Here is a 16,041-nt window from a genome sequence, read left to right as displayed (position 1 = left end):
GATCCCACTTTGAGAAAAAAGCATTCCCGTGAATTACTTTCTGGGGAGGCTACAAAGATCGTGCATGGCAAGGATTTCCCCTGGCAACTGCACAAGAACCACCATGATCCATATCAGCCCAGAGAAAGGTTGAAAGCCTTACCTAAATAAACTGCAGCTTTTCATTAGAGTGCAAGGAGGAACTTAAAGCCTTTAGAAAAACCAAGGTGTGCTACAAGGCAGAAGCATCAGCATTTCCCTTCAAAGCCTCTGTTAGTAATTCAGACGCTAAAGAACAATTGAAGCAGTTACAGCACCTGGTGTGGAGCGACACTGAAAGGACACACTAAAACACGTGCATGTTCCTCATGACTGGATTTCTGTGAATGCATCAGCAAAGCAAAAACTGTGTTTGTCATGGTCGCTGGAAACATCCATGTATCACACCCACAACATTGTGCATGTGCCAGCCAACTTCACAGAAGCAAATAGTAGCTAACACTGACTACCAAAAGTTACAAAACTCCCCAGACCATTATATACTGCACTGGTCTCATATCTAAGTGGTGAAAAAAACTGACTGCAGAGTTCTTAAAAATATTAAACTACCAACTCTGTTTAAGAGATAAGAAAAAGGTCTTCAAAATTTTCTATTCTTTTTAGCAAACAGGTCACCGTGTCTGAATTCTCACGTGAGAGAAGACCGGTGTTTCAGCCTACCCTATTTACAGGCATCGTCACAGAGCAGTATTTCAGCATACTTGGACATTAGCTGCCGACACTTACTGCTTCTACAGTTCAGCGTGACACTGATGAGTCTGTAATGATTTCTTTACCCAAGCAGAGCATGCAGCACACAAGCACTCTATGTATTTCAGCGGGTGCCGAAGGCCAGGTTCTCAGTTAGCATGAAGCAGCACGGCTCCATAGGAGCTACATCAATTTACATCAGCTGGGGAACTAGCCCTAGGCCCTTCCCCACCCTCCCCGGGGAAGCCAGGGGCAGAAGCAACAAGTGACGGGCACCGAACCAGCAGTAGAGACAGGGGACATGCAGTGAGCATCAGCGTAACTTCCCAAAGTATAAAAATATACTAGTATATATGCAACACAACAGGATCTCATCGGTTCACGCTGTAAGACAGCTCAGACCTGTCTTAAGTTCACGGGTTAGCAAGGGAGACAAAAGTGCCTATACCACAGCCCTACTAGCATTTTGGTTCTTTCAACAGCAACAGCTTAGTGTTAATCGAGCAGGTTACTCTGCCAGAGTCTATTAAGGAATGCACCCCTTCACTACTGGCTATTAAGAGAAGCGTGGAACTGTCATTTTTGTGTGTGGGTTGAAGAAGTGTTTTTTCAGTGAGATTTGCTGCATTACCATTTTTACAACTTTCCCGATTATAGTCATCAGCTAGCACTGTTCTCACAGATGACCCAGAAAGGACTTGCATAAGCATCCCCTTACTAGGTACGGAAAAAGCAAATGGAAATTACGACAGGAGGCCTCAAAGCAGCCTCTGTTACAGTAACCTGTCTTGCTGCACTATACAAACAAGCCACGCGTGGTCTGCTTCGCCTCTGTGAGGTTTGTCTGGCTTCTCTGCACATACCGCATCTAAGTGGACCTTGTGTTCTGGTTTTTAAAGCACGGTGAAGTAGCCAGTATCATGTAATAAATAGGGGTCTCTTGCACTAATAGCAAGCTAAACGGCCATCTCCAAGTACAGGCTGCAAGAAGGAGGTTATGTCAATTTGGATCCATCCAGAGCTCAAGTTTTTCAGCGGAGCTCTGCAGTGACTTAACTCTGAGCCCAAGTCAATAGCAATGTTCCTCCAGTTTCAATGGAAGCAGAGTTAGGTCCAAACTGAGCACATCCGAAAAACCCGCCTCCAAATACTGACCATGGGACAGACTCTGTCCACAGATACACTTGGTGCCTACTAAGTTGCTGGAATCGCAAGAGTACTGGAGGATATAGATTTATACTCCTAGCATACAAATATAAAATAGTAGAAAACGGTGTCATTATCTTTACTAAAAGGTATGGGTTTCTTAGCTTATTACGTCAACTCGATACAACCACAAATGCCATTTACCTGCAGTTATGGTACCGTAGCAGTTTGGTTTAAAAAAAAAACAAAACAAAACAAAAAAACCAACAAAAAAACCCCAACAACAAGAAAAAAAACCCACCACCACACCAAAATTTCTTCTCTTTAAAGCAAGCTTCCAAGTATTCACTTTTGGCACTAGCATTTTCCATGTAAAAATAACATGGCGGTTTTAGTTTCTAATCTACTTCTACTTACAACTATAACCCTAATGAATGGGAACTGGAGATTACTCTTGAGTGAAAGAAAGGATGGGTAGAGACCCCCTTAATAATTTTGGCTCAGGCAGATAAATCTGAGTCCAGAACATCCCAGAGCTGTTCCAGATGATGCTGGACAGATCACAGGTCTAACCTCCACCATCTGATTGCTCTCCCATACCAGTTAGACTTCGACGTAAAATTCGAAGGTGCTCTTCTAGAGAAAAATTAAGATCATGTCCCTGGCCCACCCTTTAGAAAAAAATATTTTATTTCATCAGGCTGATAAAAGCCCAGTTTCCAGTCTGGTAATGGGGAAAAGCAAATACAGACATGCAGCAAGAAAGAAAAAACAACCTCCCAAACCGTAACAAACCCTACAAAGGATGTGGCAGACATCCGCTTACTTTTTTTTGTCCTTGTCTTTCTTGGTTTGTTGAGAACCTGCCTGCTGAGCCTGTGACTGTAATAGCTGAGCTGCTGCCTTCTTCTTTTGAAAGTTGTTCAGCTCTTCCTCAAGTTCCTTCTTTTTGTCTTCCACTTTTTTCTTCTCTTCTTGGTGAGTCCTCTTTAGATGGTCAAACTTTTCGTGAAGCTGCCGGGACAGAGACAATGAGAATTGGATGGGAAGAGAAGAACGTTTCACCCCGATTACCGGTAATGATGCCTGAAGCAGTTCCGCTGGCACTGAGGCCTCGCTGCATTAATAACAAGTCACTGGTCTGTCCCAAGAGTGGCTGACTTGGTGAGAAAAGCCCTGCAATTAGCACACACTTGCACACACAGATGACAGGAGTTTTAGTTGCTGTAGGAATATGACAGGTCTCTGGACACTTCCAAACCCCCATGTTCCATCCCTCATTGCTTTGTACCTAGGGGACTCCCTCATGCTCATGCAAAGCAATAAAACGTGGCCATTCAGGGCAACACGCTTGTCTGGGGCTCTTCTCTGTACCTCTGTAGAAGTACAGGCTCCTCCGTGAGGCCCAAGAAACAGCTCCCTCCCCTGGCAAAACATCTATGTTTTCTCTGTCCTGCAGTAATCAGCGCTGACCTACAGGCACCGAGCAAATCACGGTAGGGCAGCTCTGCCACGTCCCTCTACAACTCCGCTGAGTGGGACTTACTGCCCTCTGGGAAGTCCTTCTCTACTTATTGAAAGTCTCCAGAAAGGCGCGACTGCGGAAGGGCAGCGCTTGCCATACCGTAGCTGAGGATGCACTGCAAATCGACATTACTTTCAGTAGCAAACATATTCTCTCCTTTGGGTGGGACTGACGAGGTGAAAGAGGAGAGAGGGCTCCCACGGCACAGCAAGGCTGGCGCTTCTGGGGTGTATGTAGCTGCAGCTGCTGTTACGGTCACACTGCAGCATCTTCCACTCGCTCCATGGTATATATACTCCTCCAGCTGCCCAAAACCAGGGAACGCTCCTGCTCCATTTTACAGGCACAGAAAAGCGGCAGAGGACTTCTGTAACGGGGTCATGCCACAAGTCCGTGGCAAGACTGGGAACAGAGTTCACATCTGCTTCCTGAGACTGTTTATGCACAGCAGGCACCTTTGCAAGCTTGATGTTAGAATCTGGATGGCTCACCTTCTCAGGGCTCTCTTGGAAAAGCCCCAGCCTAAACCCTCACACACAGTTCTCTGAGTTGCAATATACTCACATCTTTCTCTGCTTCCTTCAACTCTGCTTCCTTCTCCTTCACTCGCATGACGAACATCTGCCTCATTTCATCCTCCTTCTTCTGGAGTTCACCCAGGAATTCGTTCCTCTTTGCTTCATAAGTCTCTTGAAGACTGTTACAAACACAGAAAAAACAGTCAGAGCTGTGTTTCCAGCCTTTGGTGATCTTACCGCACGCATTGTCTCGTCACAAAACTTAATCGGAGGTCCCTGACTACAACAGAGACATGAACACCTCCACCGAAACCAGTCGTAGCTTGCTAGGTGGCAGCAGTGGGAGACAAACTGGCAAGGAAAAAACGAGCACACTATTCAGGATCCTGTAAATCACTTGGCAGGCAGGATGACTGTCCTCAAAAGTAAACAGCCACTATGTAAGCATCTACAGCAATCCCTGATGCTCACATGGCTTGTCATCTGTTTGAGTCACACCTTCTCACTTAGCCCACTGTTTGTCCTGAACCTCTTCATTTGAAGCGTGAGATTTGTGGAACAGACACGGGCATATCAGAGTGTGAAATCTGGCTTTATGTAGTTCAGTAAGCATGACCCGGACACAGAGCAAAACTAATTTTCACTACTCATTGCTAATGGATTCAGATCAGGGGCTTGATTTAGACAGAGCCACCTTGGGAGACCTCTCTTTCTCCTTTAGCTCTTAAGGGAGGCTAAGCCTTTGCGAACGAGCAGCAGCATTCCTCCTCTAAATAACCACGTTACTGGATCCCTTCATTCCTTTATTCCCCCCTCTACTTCTTGGCATTCCTTTATTTCCCCAGCACTGAGATACCGCAGCAAAAATCTGGGACACAAAATATGTTGTCCATGCACCTCTGAGATTTTCAGAGCCTCTTAGGAACTCTGGGTGCCAAATTCCTCTTCATTTTATTCCTTAAATGGATTTGGATATTGCAGCCATAATGATAGTGTGGGAATGATAACTATTTCCCCCAAGATGCTTTTTTGAAAAAGCATTTTTTAAAGGAAAACTCCACTGATACCACACAGATACGTTGCATCCGTGCGCCTAAGGAACACATTAACCACTGGACTAGTGGAACATCTTAATCGCATTAAAGCCAAGCTTATGCCTTTCCTGGCACGTGGTGGGGGTTTTGGTGGCTTTTTGTTGGTTGATTTTGTTGGGGTTTTGGTGGGGGTGGGGTCTGGTGGGGTGTTGAGCTGGGGAACAAAACTTGACAGATAAACCCAAGACTTCGGTTTGACACTGCTAATTGATGGGCACTTCAGTTGCCTCCTGAAATACTCCACAGACAGGATGCCCGGAACCGCTCTTGCACAGCACCAGCCATCCTGCAGGAATTGCACGATGCCAGCTGACCACACCAGCTTCCCATACGTGGAAGCAAAAATGCCGATTCTGAAAATGACAAAAATCTTTTCATGGGAGAACAGGGCAAGAGGCATCTTTGGATTCTTAACTCAATCAAGAACCAGACCACTCACAGCAGGTAGAGATCAGGAGACTTGAGTCAAAACCTCCCTAAAATTCAGTCTTGGATTTAATCCTCTGACTGTAGATACTGAAACTTAAATTCATAAAGCCTTCTCAAGGGCCTGGCTAAAGCCTAGAAAAACCCTGAGGGCAGATTAGCCTTCACTGCTCAGTGAGCAAAAATTGAATCTGCAATTAGTGACACGCTATACTAGGGAGCAGCAGAGCCTTACAGACCGAAACAAAAAACTCTGCACGCCGCTAATCGTATGCTGTATTGCAAACATTTCTTGCAAAGCTCGTTTCCAGAGACACAATGCCGGGTGATGGGCAGCAGGAAAAAGCTGGCAGGAGCGAGGGTGGCAGGGGCTTGTTGTTAAATTGTCCCAGGTTCAATGCTAGTCCTGGCTTCAAGCTTAAAAACTTACCACTAACTTAAAGCCGGCAAGCTTAATTCTCTACTGAACTGACTCCAACTTCCAGAGAAATAAAGTTCTCAGAGAAACTGGCCCGGCAACTCAGGCTGCTTATGAAAAAACCACTTACAGCCCTAAGGAATAACAGTCCAATCCAACTGGGATCCCTGCAGCTTCTCACAGACAAAGATGACAAGGGAATTTGCTTTTTAAGTAGACAAACATATGAACCTAGATTACAAGAGTACCTTCATTCCCCAACACCCCCCCCCCCACTGAATGATGCCCATGCAAATAATATTCTTTTTAAAAAAAGTATTTCGAGAAAATGAACCAGAGCACCAGAGAAACCAGTCCCCAGCAGACGCAGGACCGCAGAAGGGTCTCTGCGCAACAGAGGACCCCATTTCTCAGAGCAGATGCCTGCGGGGGCACCAGTGCTCCCTCCTCACCTCCTGCAGCCTGGACAAGCAGTGGGGGTTCTGCCAGCAAGGTGGGTCTCGACCCTTGCCAGCCTCCCCTTTTCACACCTCACCCAAGCACCTACACAGCCCCAACGGTTCGCTGGGGTCTTTTGCCCTTCTCACCCTGAGAGTTACAAAAGGCTCCCTGCTCCTGGCTGATGCAAACGGGCTGAAGAGCAGCGGTCCCTGTGGCTCTCAGGGCCCAGACCCGGCAGAAAGGCACGCTTTTGATCCCTGGTCTCAGAAGGAAGAACAGAAAGCACCAAACCTACTGTTTTCCTCATTTCAGATATACATCAGCCTCAGCCAAACAGCTTGGGATCACGGGTTTTGTTTGTTTATTGGAGGGAGGAGGCACCCAGGGCAAACTGTTCTGAACTAGCACGTACCAGATGGAGAAATTCTGTACATTTTCATTTCCTTTCTACTTATAGCTTGGTCAAAAGAGGCCTCGTGTACAGGAAGCAATGGAAATTCCTCAGATTCCTTAAAGGGAAGGGCTGAGCCCATCTTAAGCCATTGCTCTCCAGAAAGGAAATCCAATAAAGCCTCACACTTGGGCTTAGTAACAGAACTGGGCTCAACTGATTCCAGCAGAATTTCTATGCTGCAAAAGAAATGCAGCTGCATAAACTCAGCAAGTCACAAATAAAACCCTGAACTGATGCAAACTCCGTGTTGTAGCGCAGACCTTGCTCGGCTCATCACGGAGTGCTGTTTTCCAGAAACACGAACACAACGTGCCCGTTTTGCCTTCTGCTCTGGAGCCCACCTGGCTTTCCCCTGTTGAGGATCAGAGATTAACCATCTCCGTGGTTATCCGCACAAGCCAGCGGCACAGCTGCCGTCTCAGGGATTGGCACGCCAATTCCTGACACGCACGTGCGTTATGGGGGTAAACTCACACCGATGCGCGTTTGATTCTGACTGCCTTCCCCTGGGGCAGAGAGGAGCGTGGGATGTTGCTAAGGCAGCGGGTGCAATTATTGGGGAAAAGTCGGGGAGGAATGGGAAACAGGAAATGAAAGGAGAAAACAAACACTCCCTCCCAAATTCCCACACAGCTGTTGTCCCTGGCTAATGACTTGGGCTTCAGACCAATAAAGCTGTCAGACAGCATAAACTCTGTATTTAGGAAAAAGCCAAATCTTAAACATCAGACAACAGCACCCTCTCAACAGCACACCTTGGAACAGCTGTGAAAAGCTCTAGGAGGGTCAACAAGAACATTTATCCCAGGATCTCCCCTTTGGTAACCAGCTATACCTCAACCCGAGCCACCTTCATGGCAGCACGGACACAGCTGCACTTTTCAAGCCCAGCAACTGTATGGGGCCCTGACTTGCAGCAGAGCAAGCTGGCTGCAAAACGCAGTTGAATCTGCAGTGGAGAAAAGGGGCATTAATGTATCACCTAAACATCTCAAAACCTGCCCTTCTCCAAAGGCAAAAAGTGTCAGGAGGAGTTTCTGAAGTGATTAACAAACTCGCTATTCAACAGATTCACCCAAGTCTCCAGGAAGCTCATAGCACTGTCAGTAAGAAGATGAGCATAAGCCTCACTTAAGACTAGACAGTTTATAGGTTTTTAGGAAAGCAAGAGCAAGGGCGGAGGCGGGGGGGGGGGGGGAATCAGCTTCCCAACCCCAAAATGAGATTCTCCCAGCTTGAAAATATGACAAGTCAACAATGTGAACAGTTAACTGATATTAACTGTGCCCAGTCGGACATGCCCACAAGACCTGACTGCATTCTACCACCAACTCTCTCACCACATCTTACAAAAAAATGCCCCCTTCCATGATGCTGAGGACAAAAAGACACGAGCAAACAGTAGTGATCCGCACGGCAGGCTTTGCATTACGGCAGGCTCTCGGCCACGTAGAGCAATCAACAGTTTCAAACGTGGACAGCAAAATCCAGCTGAAGACTCCAGCAAGGAACTGCTCTCCACCCTGAGTGACAGGAGGAGCATTTAGAAATCAATCCTTTTGACACTTTTTAGTACTGGCTGACAGATAGCAGGTAGGAGATAGACTGAAAGGCACGCACTTGTGAGTGAGAGCCAGCAGCTTATATTTGATGTGGCAGAGCAAGGGATGCTCAGAGAAGGGTGCAAAGAAAACTGATACAACTTCAGCAACAAGGTGCAGATAAGATCCATGGCCGTGTGATTCTTCCTCCTAAACTTTCCATGTTGATCTGAAGTGGGTCATATTCTGCCCCCAAAACACATCACCATCAAGCACCCTGGTGACATTTTGTATGCTCTAGAAAGCCTGTATGGCCCTGCTGCAGGATTGCAGACATTTCCAAAATGTTAGGGCAAGAATTGGCTTTCTCAGCCACCCAAACTTTTCCTGTGCTTCTCCTGTACAAATCCTAGGCCCTGAGGGAAATATTGCGTTGCACAAGGTTTTCCTCCCCAGCCACACTTTAGATTCTCAGCTGCTGTAAGTGACCATGGCTATTCCCTCCCTGGTTCTTGCAAACACTGGCACCCCAAAACCTCCAATCTCTCTGGCTGTCCAAGGCCTGAGTTACACTTTCCTACCTGAAAGGCTTGCTGTCCGGATCCGTGTCCTTGAACCCCATCTCTTCAAGTTTGCAGCGCCTGTACAGCTCATAGTGTCGGGTGTGCGTCTGCTCTCTCAAGTCCTCCATGTTCACTCGGATCAGCATCTCCCGCAGCTTCACAAAGTCACAGTGATTTTCATTTTCAACTGATAAAAAGACAGACCAACCACAAAGAGAACGTTAAACCCTGGAGCCAGGTCTCCCCTTTCCCTGGAGCCGGGCCCCAGTTTAGCAAGCCTGAGAGTTCTTCAGGCACACAAACAGAACTCCCAAGTCAGCCTGCACCAAAATGCCTTGCTGAACTGGGAGTGAAACAATCCCACGCCAACACACGGGCACCAGTTCAAGGCCTTTCACTGGATTTGCAAGATCTCTGTGTTGCCCATCTGTCACACAGCTCCTGTTTCTCCGTGCATTTCTGCACCAGCAAGGTGATGATCCATTTGCACACAGGATTTCAATTCCCACTCAAATCCGCTCCAAATCCAAGTCACCAACAGGGGCCCAGGCAGGCAACAAAGTCTCAGTCTGTAGCAGTGGTGAAAGGGAAGGTTATGAGAAGATCCCACCACGGATGCTGTACCATTTCCATGCCAGCTAATCTTACGAAGGAGCCCTAAACCCCTGCTCCTGTCACTGAAGGGAGGCAGCACACTGACTGTGATATGGCTTCCCATAAATAATTCTGCTCAGAGCAGGGTCTGGTGTGCCATCGTCAGCCCCTGGGTGAGCAAGCTGTTCAGCCTGCGAAGGGCCTGTGGCCAGAGGGCTGCACGCTTCAGTGCAGGCAAGCGGTTTGGGTATGCTTACAGACAAGTAGTGGAAGTTCTCTCTTTGGGATGCAACAGCAAGCAGCAGGCATCTCTACTGCTAGCAGACCACTCTGCAGCGTGCCCCTGGGGACACAGTGAAGCACTCCAGCTGCTCCCCTTCAGACATTTTCAGGGCTGGATCTTCAAAGCCTCTCTGGTACCCAATTAAAGCTCTTAGATTATCTGGTCCTAGTCTCCCAGGAACAGCAAGAACCCAGCAGGACACGTGTTAAGTCCAAGACTTCCCAAATGTATCAACTTCTTTCCTAATTGTGAGTTATTCCCAGTATTACCCTCTGGCGTACACAGCTGAAGACAGTTAAGTCTGAAGCTGCTTCAGGATCAGCTTGTATTACCGAGAAAAACTCAGTGAGTTTTGCAGAATTGCCCTGCAAACGTTCCCCTGCAGCTTGCTGGGCCGTTCTCCAACTGGATACACAGCTGAAGCCACAAGCAGACCACCGCCGTCTCAACCCTGTACTTCTCAGCACTGGTTGGGAAAGCAAGGACCAGCCCTATCTTTGGCAGCTTCGGTACAGCCTGGGTTGCAAACTCAGCCCTAGCCAAACTCTGCTCTCCAACAGAAAGGAGCTTTTGGGTGACTTTATGTGGGGTTGCATACTTAAGCTGCATGTCCACAGTTTAGGATACTGGGACAAGACATAGCAAGCAGTCAGTGTCGAATTAGTTCCGCTCCCACTTCAAGGTGAGAAGGCAGAGCCCCTGCTGACCTCCCTGGAAAATTCCCCAGCTACATGTTTGCATTCAGGCTTGTTGTGCAAGGTCCAACCTGAATCACTGAGCTGCCCAAACCTTCCCTGTTGCTCACGCTTTTTTGCTGGCAGGAAAGCATAAGGAACAGAAAACGGTACGTTTTCATGTTTCAAGCTCCTTATTTAACATCTCCTAGTAACTTTACCCTGTTCTCACAAAGCCAATGGCTAGGCTGATGTCACCACCCCACCGCCTCCATGTTTGATAAGGACCATCCAGAGATCAACGCATCTGTCATCAGACAGAGACAGGATGATACAGGCTTATTTGTGCTCTCAGTAACATACCCTGCACAACACCCCAGGGGTACTGCCTGGCTTTTGCCATCTTATTGCCGATCTTCACTTCTTCAGTGCTGCCAACTACAGCAAAAGGAAGGTGGACCTACAAAAGGAAAGGGACAATGAGGTTCGGAATTTCCTTTGTTGCCTTGCCATGGATTGTTTCTGAAGCAAGCTGTTTACTGTGGCAGCTCTGCTAGATTTTAGTTGCTTAAATGCCTGTGCAACTCATCTGGTGTTTTAGAAAGAGCAACAGGACAATCTGGATGAGAGACCTGCTCAGACTTAAAGTCCAAAATTCTCAAGTCCTAAAAATACAAGAGATGTACCTATGCTTCCTGTAATGACAAAGCGTGACTATCTTAAGCACAGAAGTAGTCTTACAAACTAGAATTGAATTTCAACACTGAGAAAAAAAAAAAAAACCAACAAAAAACTGTTAATATAAAAAAGAAAATTAAGTATGTTCTCCCCAGGAAGGTAGGCTAAAAATTCAGGGGGTTTCTGCTGCTAGAAATATCTGCTAATACTTCCTCTTAAACAGGGCAAAGCTGTGAGCAAGGGGAAGAGCAGAGTCGACCCAGCCCTGGGCCGATGCGTGTGAGTCACTGAGCTCTGCTACGTCCCAGTCTCTCCACGGGTGTGGTGGTGACAAACTGGGATGTACTCCCAGAAGTGTGGCTGCTGCCAGGAAGCAGCTGGCCTCTGCCACCAGCCCACCCCCGTGGTGCTCTCCCTGCCTTAACAGCATCCAAAAGGGCTGGGCGCAACCTCCGGGAGCGGATGCCTTGTCGGCCAAGCCGTGGTCACAGGCTGGGTGGGAGGGGAAGAAGCCAAGAGGCAGAGGAGATGTGATTAACCGGCAAAGGAGTTTTCCGAGCAGCAGGGCTGCACCAGAGGAAGGCAAAACACACGCTGCACACTGGCAGAACCACGTCCCTTCTCTGTGCCAGCTTCTCCCTGCTGAGAACACAACATAGACAGGGAAAAGAGGCAATACAGAGGTTTGGAGAGGGTCTGATATCCAGCTGGATGCGACAATTGCCCATCTACAAGCAGTTGTGCAGGGAAACTCAAAAAAAAGCCTTCAAGTTGCAAGGAAATTGCTTAATCTTGATGCCTCCGTTCTGTGTAAAAACGCACATAACTCAACCTCATCCTTGCACTTGCTGTTGAGTGCACTTGCTTTGGCGGTGGCACGTCCTCTTGGGTGTTACGTGCCCTGCTAAAGCCACTCAAGGGCCCTGTCAGCACTGCTGTGATGCACGTCAGTGCCAGAAACCCTGAGCTCAGGTTCTTCCCCTTGCGCTCCAAGTCAGGCCCATGGGGAACAGTTGTTTCCCTCTGTAAACCCCACTAAAACGCTTGGTCTACCCCAGCCCTGTTTGCCCTCAAATCCCACCCCTGTTGCTAAAGGAAAGGGAAAGGAGGTAAAAGCCAGAGCCCTTGCTGCTGATGGCCACTGGCCGTGCTGGGAGAGCTGGACCACCACTGACGGCACCCCCGCTCTCACCGGAAAGCGAAACAAAGGCAGAAGTGAATCACCCCCCACTAAGCAACAAGTGGTCGTTTGGGACAGGAAACCCAAACCCCAGCCCTCTGCCCTGACCGCGTCAGGGCCCTGCCTCCCATCCTCTTCCTTTCCCGAGATGGGAATACTGCAGCAGGGGAAGGATATGATAAAATGCTCAGAGGAGAATCGTTTATCGGACAATGAAGCTCATCAGGCCAGGCAGCCCATGTGTGACAGGTATCTCCAGCTCAAAAAGCCTTTTGGCCAGCCTGCTATCTGTGCTTAGACTGCAGTTTTAAAGCCAAAAGAAACACGGTACAACGTGCCCTACCATCAAGGATGGGCCTACGCAAACCAAGGCAAGCAACCCCCCCCCCCAAAAACCAACATACGCTCATCGTGGCATTTATCTCAGCCACTGTCTCTTCATCCGTCGGGAACTGGTAGATCTGGACGCCATTGCTGACCAGCTCGCTCATGATTTTACTCTTGAACTTGTGCAACTCATTTTTTGCAATGGTGTCAGCCTTGGCAATGATGGGGATGATGTTCACCTGCAAAACAAAGACAGCACCTCCACGTACAGGACTGCACATGTTGCATCACTGGGAGAGGACGGAGAGCACACATCCTGCAGCAACGGCCCTATAAGTGGCACCAGCCACCACCCCCGCAGCAGAAGACCTTCCCTGGGGCTGCTGCTGGCAGCGCCGCTGCCTTAGAATTTTCAGGCAGCAGCAATGATGACCTTAAAAAGAAGTCAAGTGCAATTTGGCAACACGCTATTTCCTGTCCTGTCTTATTCCCCTCCTCATCCAAATTGGCTGGACAGGAAATGCTGTCATAAATTATTACAAGCTGTTCCAAAAAAAGGAAATTACCATCTAAGCGCTTCTCCTCCACGCTGCAGCAGGCTGGATTACTGCAAGCGACACGCTCAGACAATAGCCTCTCATGGGCGTTCGCTCGGGTGTTGTTATCAGGGACACCGGGGTGGGCAGCAGTGCTGCTGTTACCCACTGGAAGTGGAAGCAGATGGTCCATATCCAGCCACGCTACACACAGCGTGGAGGCTGGCAGTAACACAGGCACGCTTCCTCCACCCGCATGCCCTCACACGCTCCCATACACCACTGTACCGCAGGACTAGGGTTGACTTGTCCCAGCACAGCTCTAAGACAATCATCCAAAGGAACCGCATGATGGAGTTAACGCAGAAATGAAAAAATAAGTTACGGACTCTCTTCCCTAGACAGGCTGTTTGCAGCGCCAGCAGGAGGATGGCAAACAGCAACACCATCTAGGAGCCAAGGGGAGACAGCACTGTACCCCCAGTGTAGCTGAGCGGATTGATGCACAGCAAGCACCGCACAAGCATCCGCTTTGCTGGGAGAGGGCAAGAATGCATTAGGAGGAGGAATCCTGCTTGCTTTCCCTTTCTACTCCCTCCAGATGGACAATTTCTGCTTTTGATCTTGCAGGATTTGCTTTTCCTTGCAACAGCAGACAGAAATTGTAGTGAAGAAGATGTTGATATTGACTTATATAAAGGGATTTTTAACTACAATACTTGAAAATCCTCTTGTATTTCATTGCTTAATTCTATTCAGAGGATGGCCTGGAATTATTAAATCCCCCTTTGCCAAAAGATAGAACACAAATGCCAATTAGCTCTCTTTGGGTAAATCTTCATAACCCTATTTTAAGTTGAATAGGGCAGGGATCTCTCTCCATCAGTGCATCAAACCCAGTAGGCCACTCCAGGAAATAAAGAACCCTTGTCATCATTTACCTTCTGCAGAATCAGGATCCAGTGAGCCAAAGGTGCAAGGTGGACTGATTTAAATTACTTAATCATGATGTAAAGAAGCACAGAGAAAGCTCAGTTTAAATACTCAGGGTTTACATTTGTACCTCAGTTATTTTCCCTAGAAGAAGAGAGATTAAATCTTCTCGCAAGCGTCTAGTAAAACACCACGGTTTAAACTGAGCTTGGCTCCCATTCTTGCTAGTCAGGAGAATAACTGAAAAAGCACACGCCGAGTAACATATTTATTCAGATTGACCTTGTTTATCAGATCATGGTTAGAACAACACTACATTTGCCATAGAAGATCAAATCACTGTTTGTGTCTAGCTGGATGCAGTCAGAGCATGCAGACACAGCATTTTGATTTGTTTTTCATTGATTAGTAAGATGACCTGAAGTGTTTCAGATGTGCTTCTCATCTTATACACACTTACAAAATCAGGTTTTGTACAAGAACCTAATTAATCTGTTGGACAAAGCGAAATAGAGATATCGACCATGGTTTTGAGTGCTAGAACTAGCAGAGTTGAACTTCAACCTCCCATTTTTATTTATGCATTTAAGAAGGAAAACACACTTTCTTTCTTTCTTAACAGCCAACTGATCTTTCAGTTGTGAACAAACCTGTCACTGAACTCGGCCGAGTTACCCCACTGGAAAGCAAGAAGAACGTCGGTCTCCTAATGCATCCTCACAAATACAGACTCCTGCTCTCAGATTGCTAACTTCACAGCACAGCTGTGGAGCAAGCGGCCAAGTTTACTAACCAGAGATGGGACTGGAAGAGGGTAGGAGGCCAAACTTTTAATAAATTTCTGCAGCATATGAATCAGTGAATAATGACCCATTCTAACAGCTAGCCCAAGGTAAAGTTTTCACACGGCACCTCTGCAATTCCCCGCTGCTAAAAGCAGACAGTATTTTTCTGCGCAAGTTTAACTAAGCCTGTGGCAAGATCATGAAAGCACTAGTAGGGCCACGCGAGGGTCATAACACGAGCAGCAAGTACCTTACTGTCGAGTTTCTTCATGGTGACCAAGTCTAGGGACTTCAGCGAGTGTCCAGTTGGTGCAATGAAATATAGGCAGGCATGAATTCTGGTGTCGTGGTAATTGAACAGGGATCGTTTGATCTTCAGCTCTTCTTGCAAGTAGGCTTCAAACTGCGCATCGATATATTCTACTATAGGCTTGTAGCTGAAGAGAGAAAACGTGGCACAGAGAAAACCAGGGCATTCACTACTGGGACAACACAGGTCACCGGTCGACACTCAAGAAACTTCAGGGATGCTCTGTACGTTATGGGACAAGCGCTGCTCTTACGACCCTCCCCACCCAACCTACAGTCTCTCCTTAGCAAACGTGTGTTTCCACTTGGTGCACAGGGAGAGCATTATGGACATAATAGCAAGATAAAGTGGCAGAGACCCTAGACTTTAGGTGCATGGCAATCACACAAGGCTGCTACCTTGAAAAAGAATGTATTTTGCAGCCTCTCCAATTAAAGTCAGAGCTGCCGCTCTGCCAATGTCACCGAGAAGCATCCAGTAGAAGAAAATTTAAACGTGAAACCACCACCTACCCTAGCTTGTCCAAAAGATTGTTTGTGATCTTAAAAGAGGCAAGGGAAATTCACAAGGGGATAAAAGGGACTTTTCAGGAATTGAAGCCTGTGAGCAAAGCTCAGGAGACAACTGCGCTGTTCGTGTACTTTGAGGGGACCATTTTGTTGGAGAACAAATAAGTGGTGCAGTGTAACATGCCCTGATCTGACTAACTGATTGTGCTTCCAGAAAGGAAACTTTTCAGTTCCTCCCCTCCACCAAGGAGAGCCTCAGGACTTCCAGCCCAGGGAAGCTCTCTAAGGAGGGCACCGAGACCAAGGCACCAAGCCAACACTGCCACTGCCTCGAGGACTGCATTCACAGCAGCGTTAATGCTCTCCCTCAAAAGCAG

The 16,041-nt window shown here is 47.6% G+C and overlaps 1 protein-coding gene across 3 annotated transcripts in view; it reads right to left on the bottom strand.

Moving 5' to 3' along the window:
* SEPTIN11 (septin 11) overlaps positions 1 to 16,041 on the bottom strand; it is a 59,717-nt gene that overhangs the window by 7,614 nt on the left and 36,062 nt on the right. For 2 of the 3 annotated variants that reach the window (XM_052812740.1, XM_052812731.1), the window contains exons 4-9: positions 15,096 to 15,282; positions 12,669 to 12,830; positions 10,770 to 10,866; positions 8,874 to 9,042; positions 3,965 to 4,097; positions 2,702 to 2,889 (exon numbers count right to left, since the gene is read on the bottom strand). In XM_052812740.1, the coding sequence (XP_052668700.1) occupies positions 2,702 to 2,889; positions 3,965 to 4,097; positions 8,874 to 9,042; positions 10,770 to 10,866; positions 12,669 to 12,830; positions 15,096 to 15,282 (936 nt within the window). Of the gene's footprint in view, positions 1 to 296; positions 360 to 2,701; positions 2,890 to 3,964; positions 4,098 to 8,873; positions 9,043 to 10,769; positions 10,867 to 12,668; positions 12,831 to 15,095; positions 15,283 to 16,041 lie in introns of all 3 variants that reach the window. The other variant, XM_052812722.1, reaches the window with a different exon arrangement.

The sequence above is a fragment of the Harpia harpyja genome, chromosome 2 (assembly GCF_026419915.1).
Source record: "Harpia harpyja isolate bHarHar1 chromosome 2, bHarHar1 primary haplotype, whole genome shotgun sequence".
NCBI lineage: Eukaryota > Metazoa > Chordata > Aves > Accipitriformes > Accipitridae > Harpia > Harpia harpyja.
The sequence above is the reverse complement of the archived record's forward strand: the minus strand, read 5'-3'. Positions and strand labels throughout refer to the sequence as shown.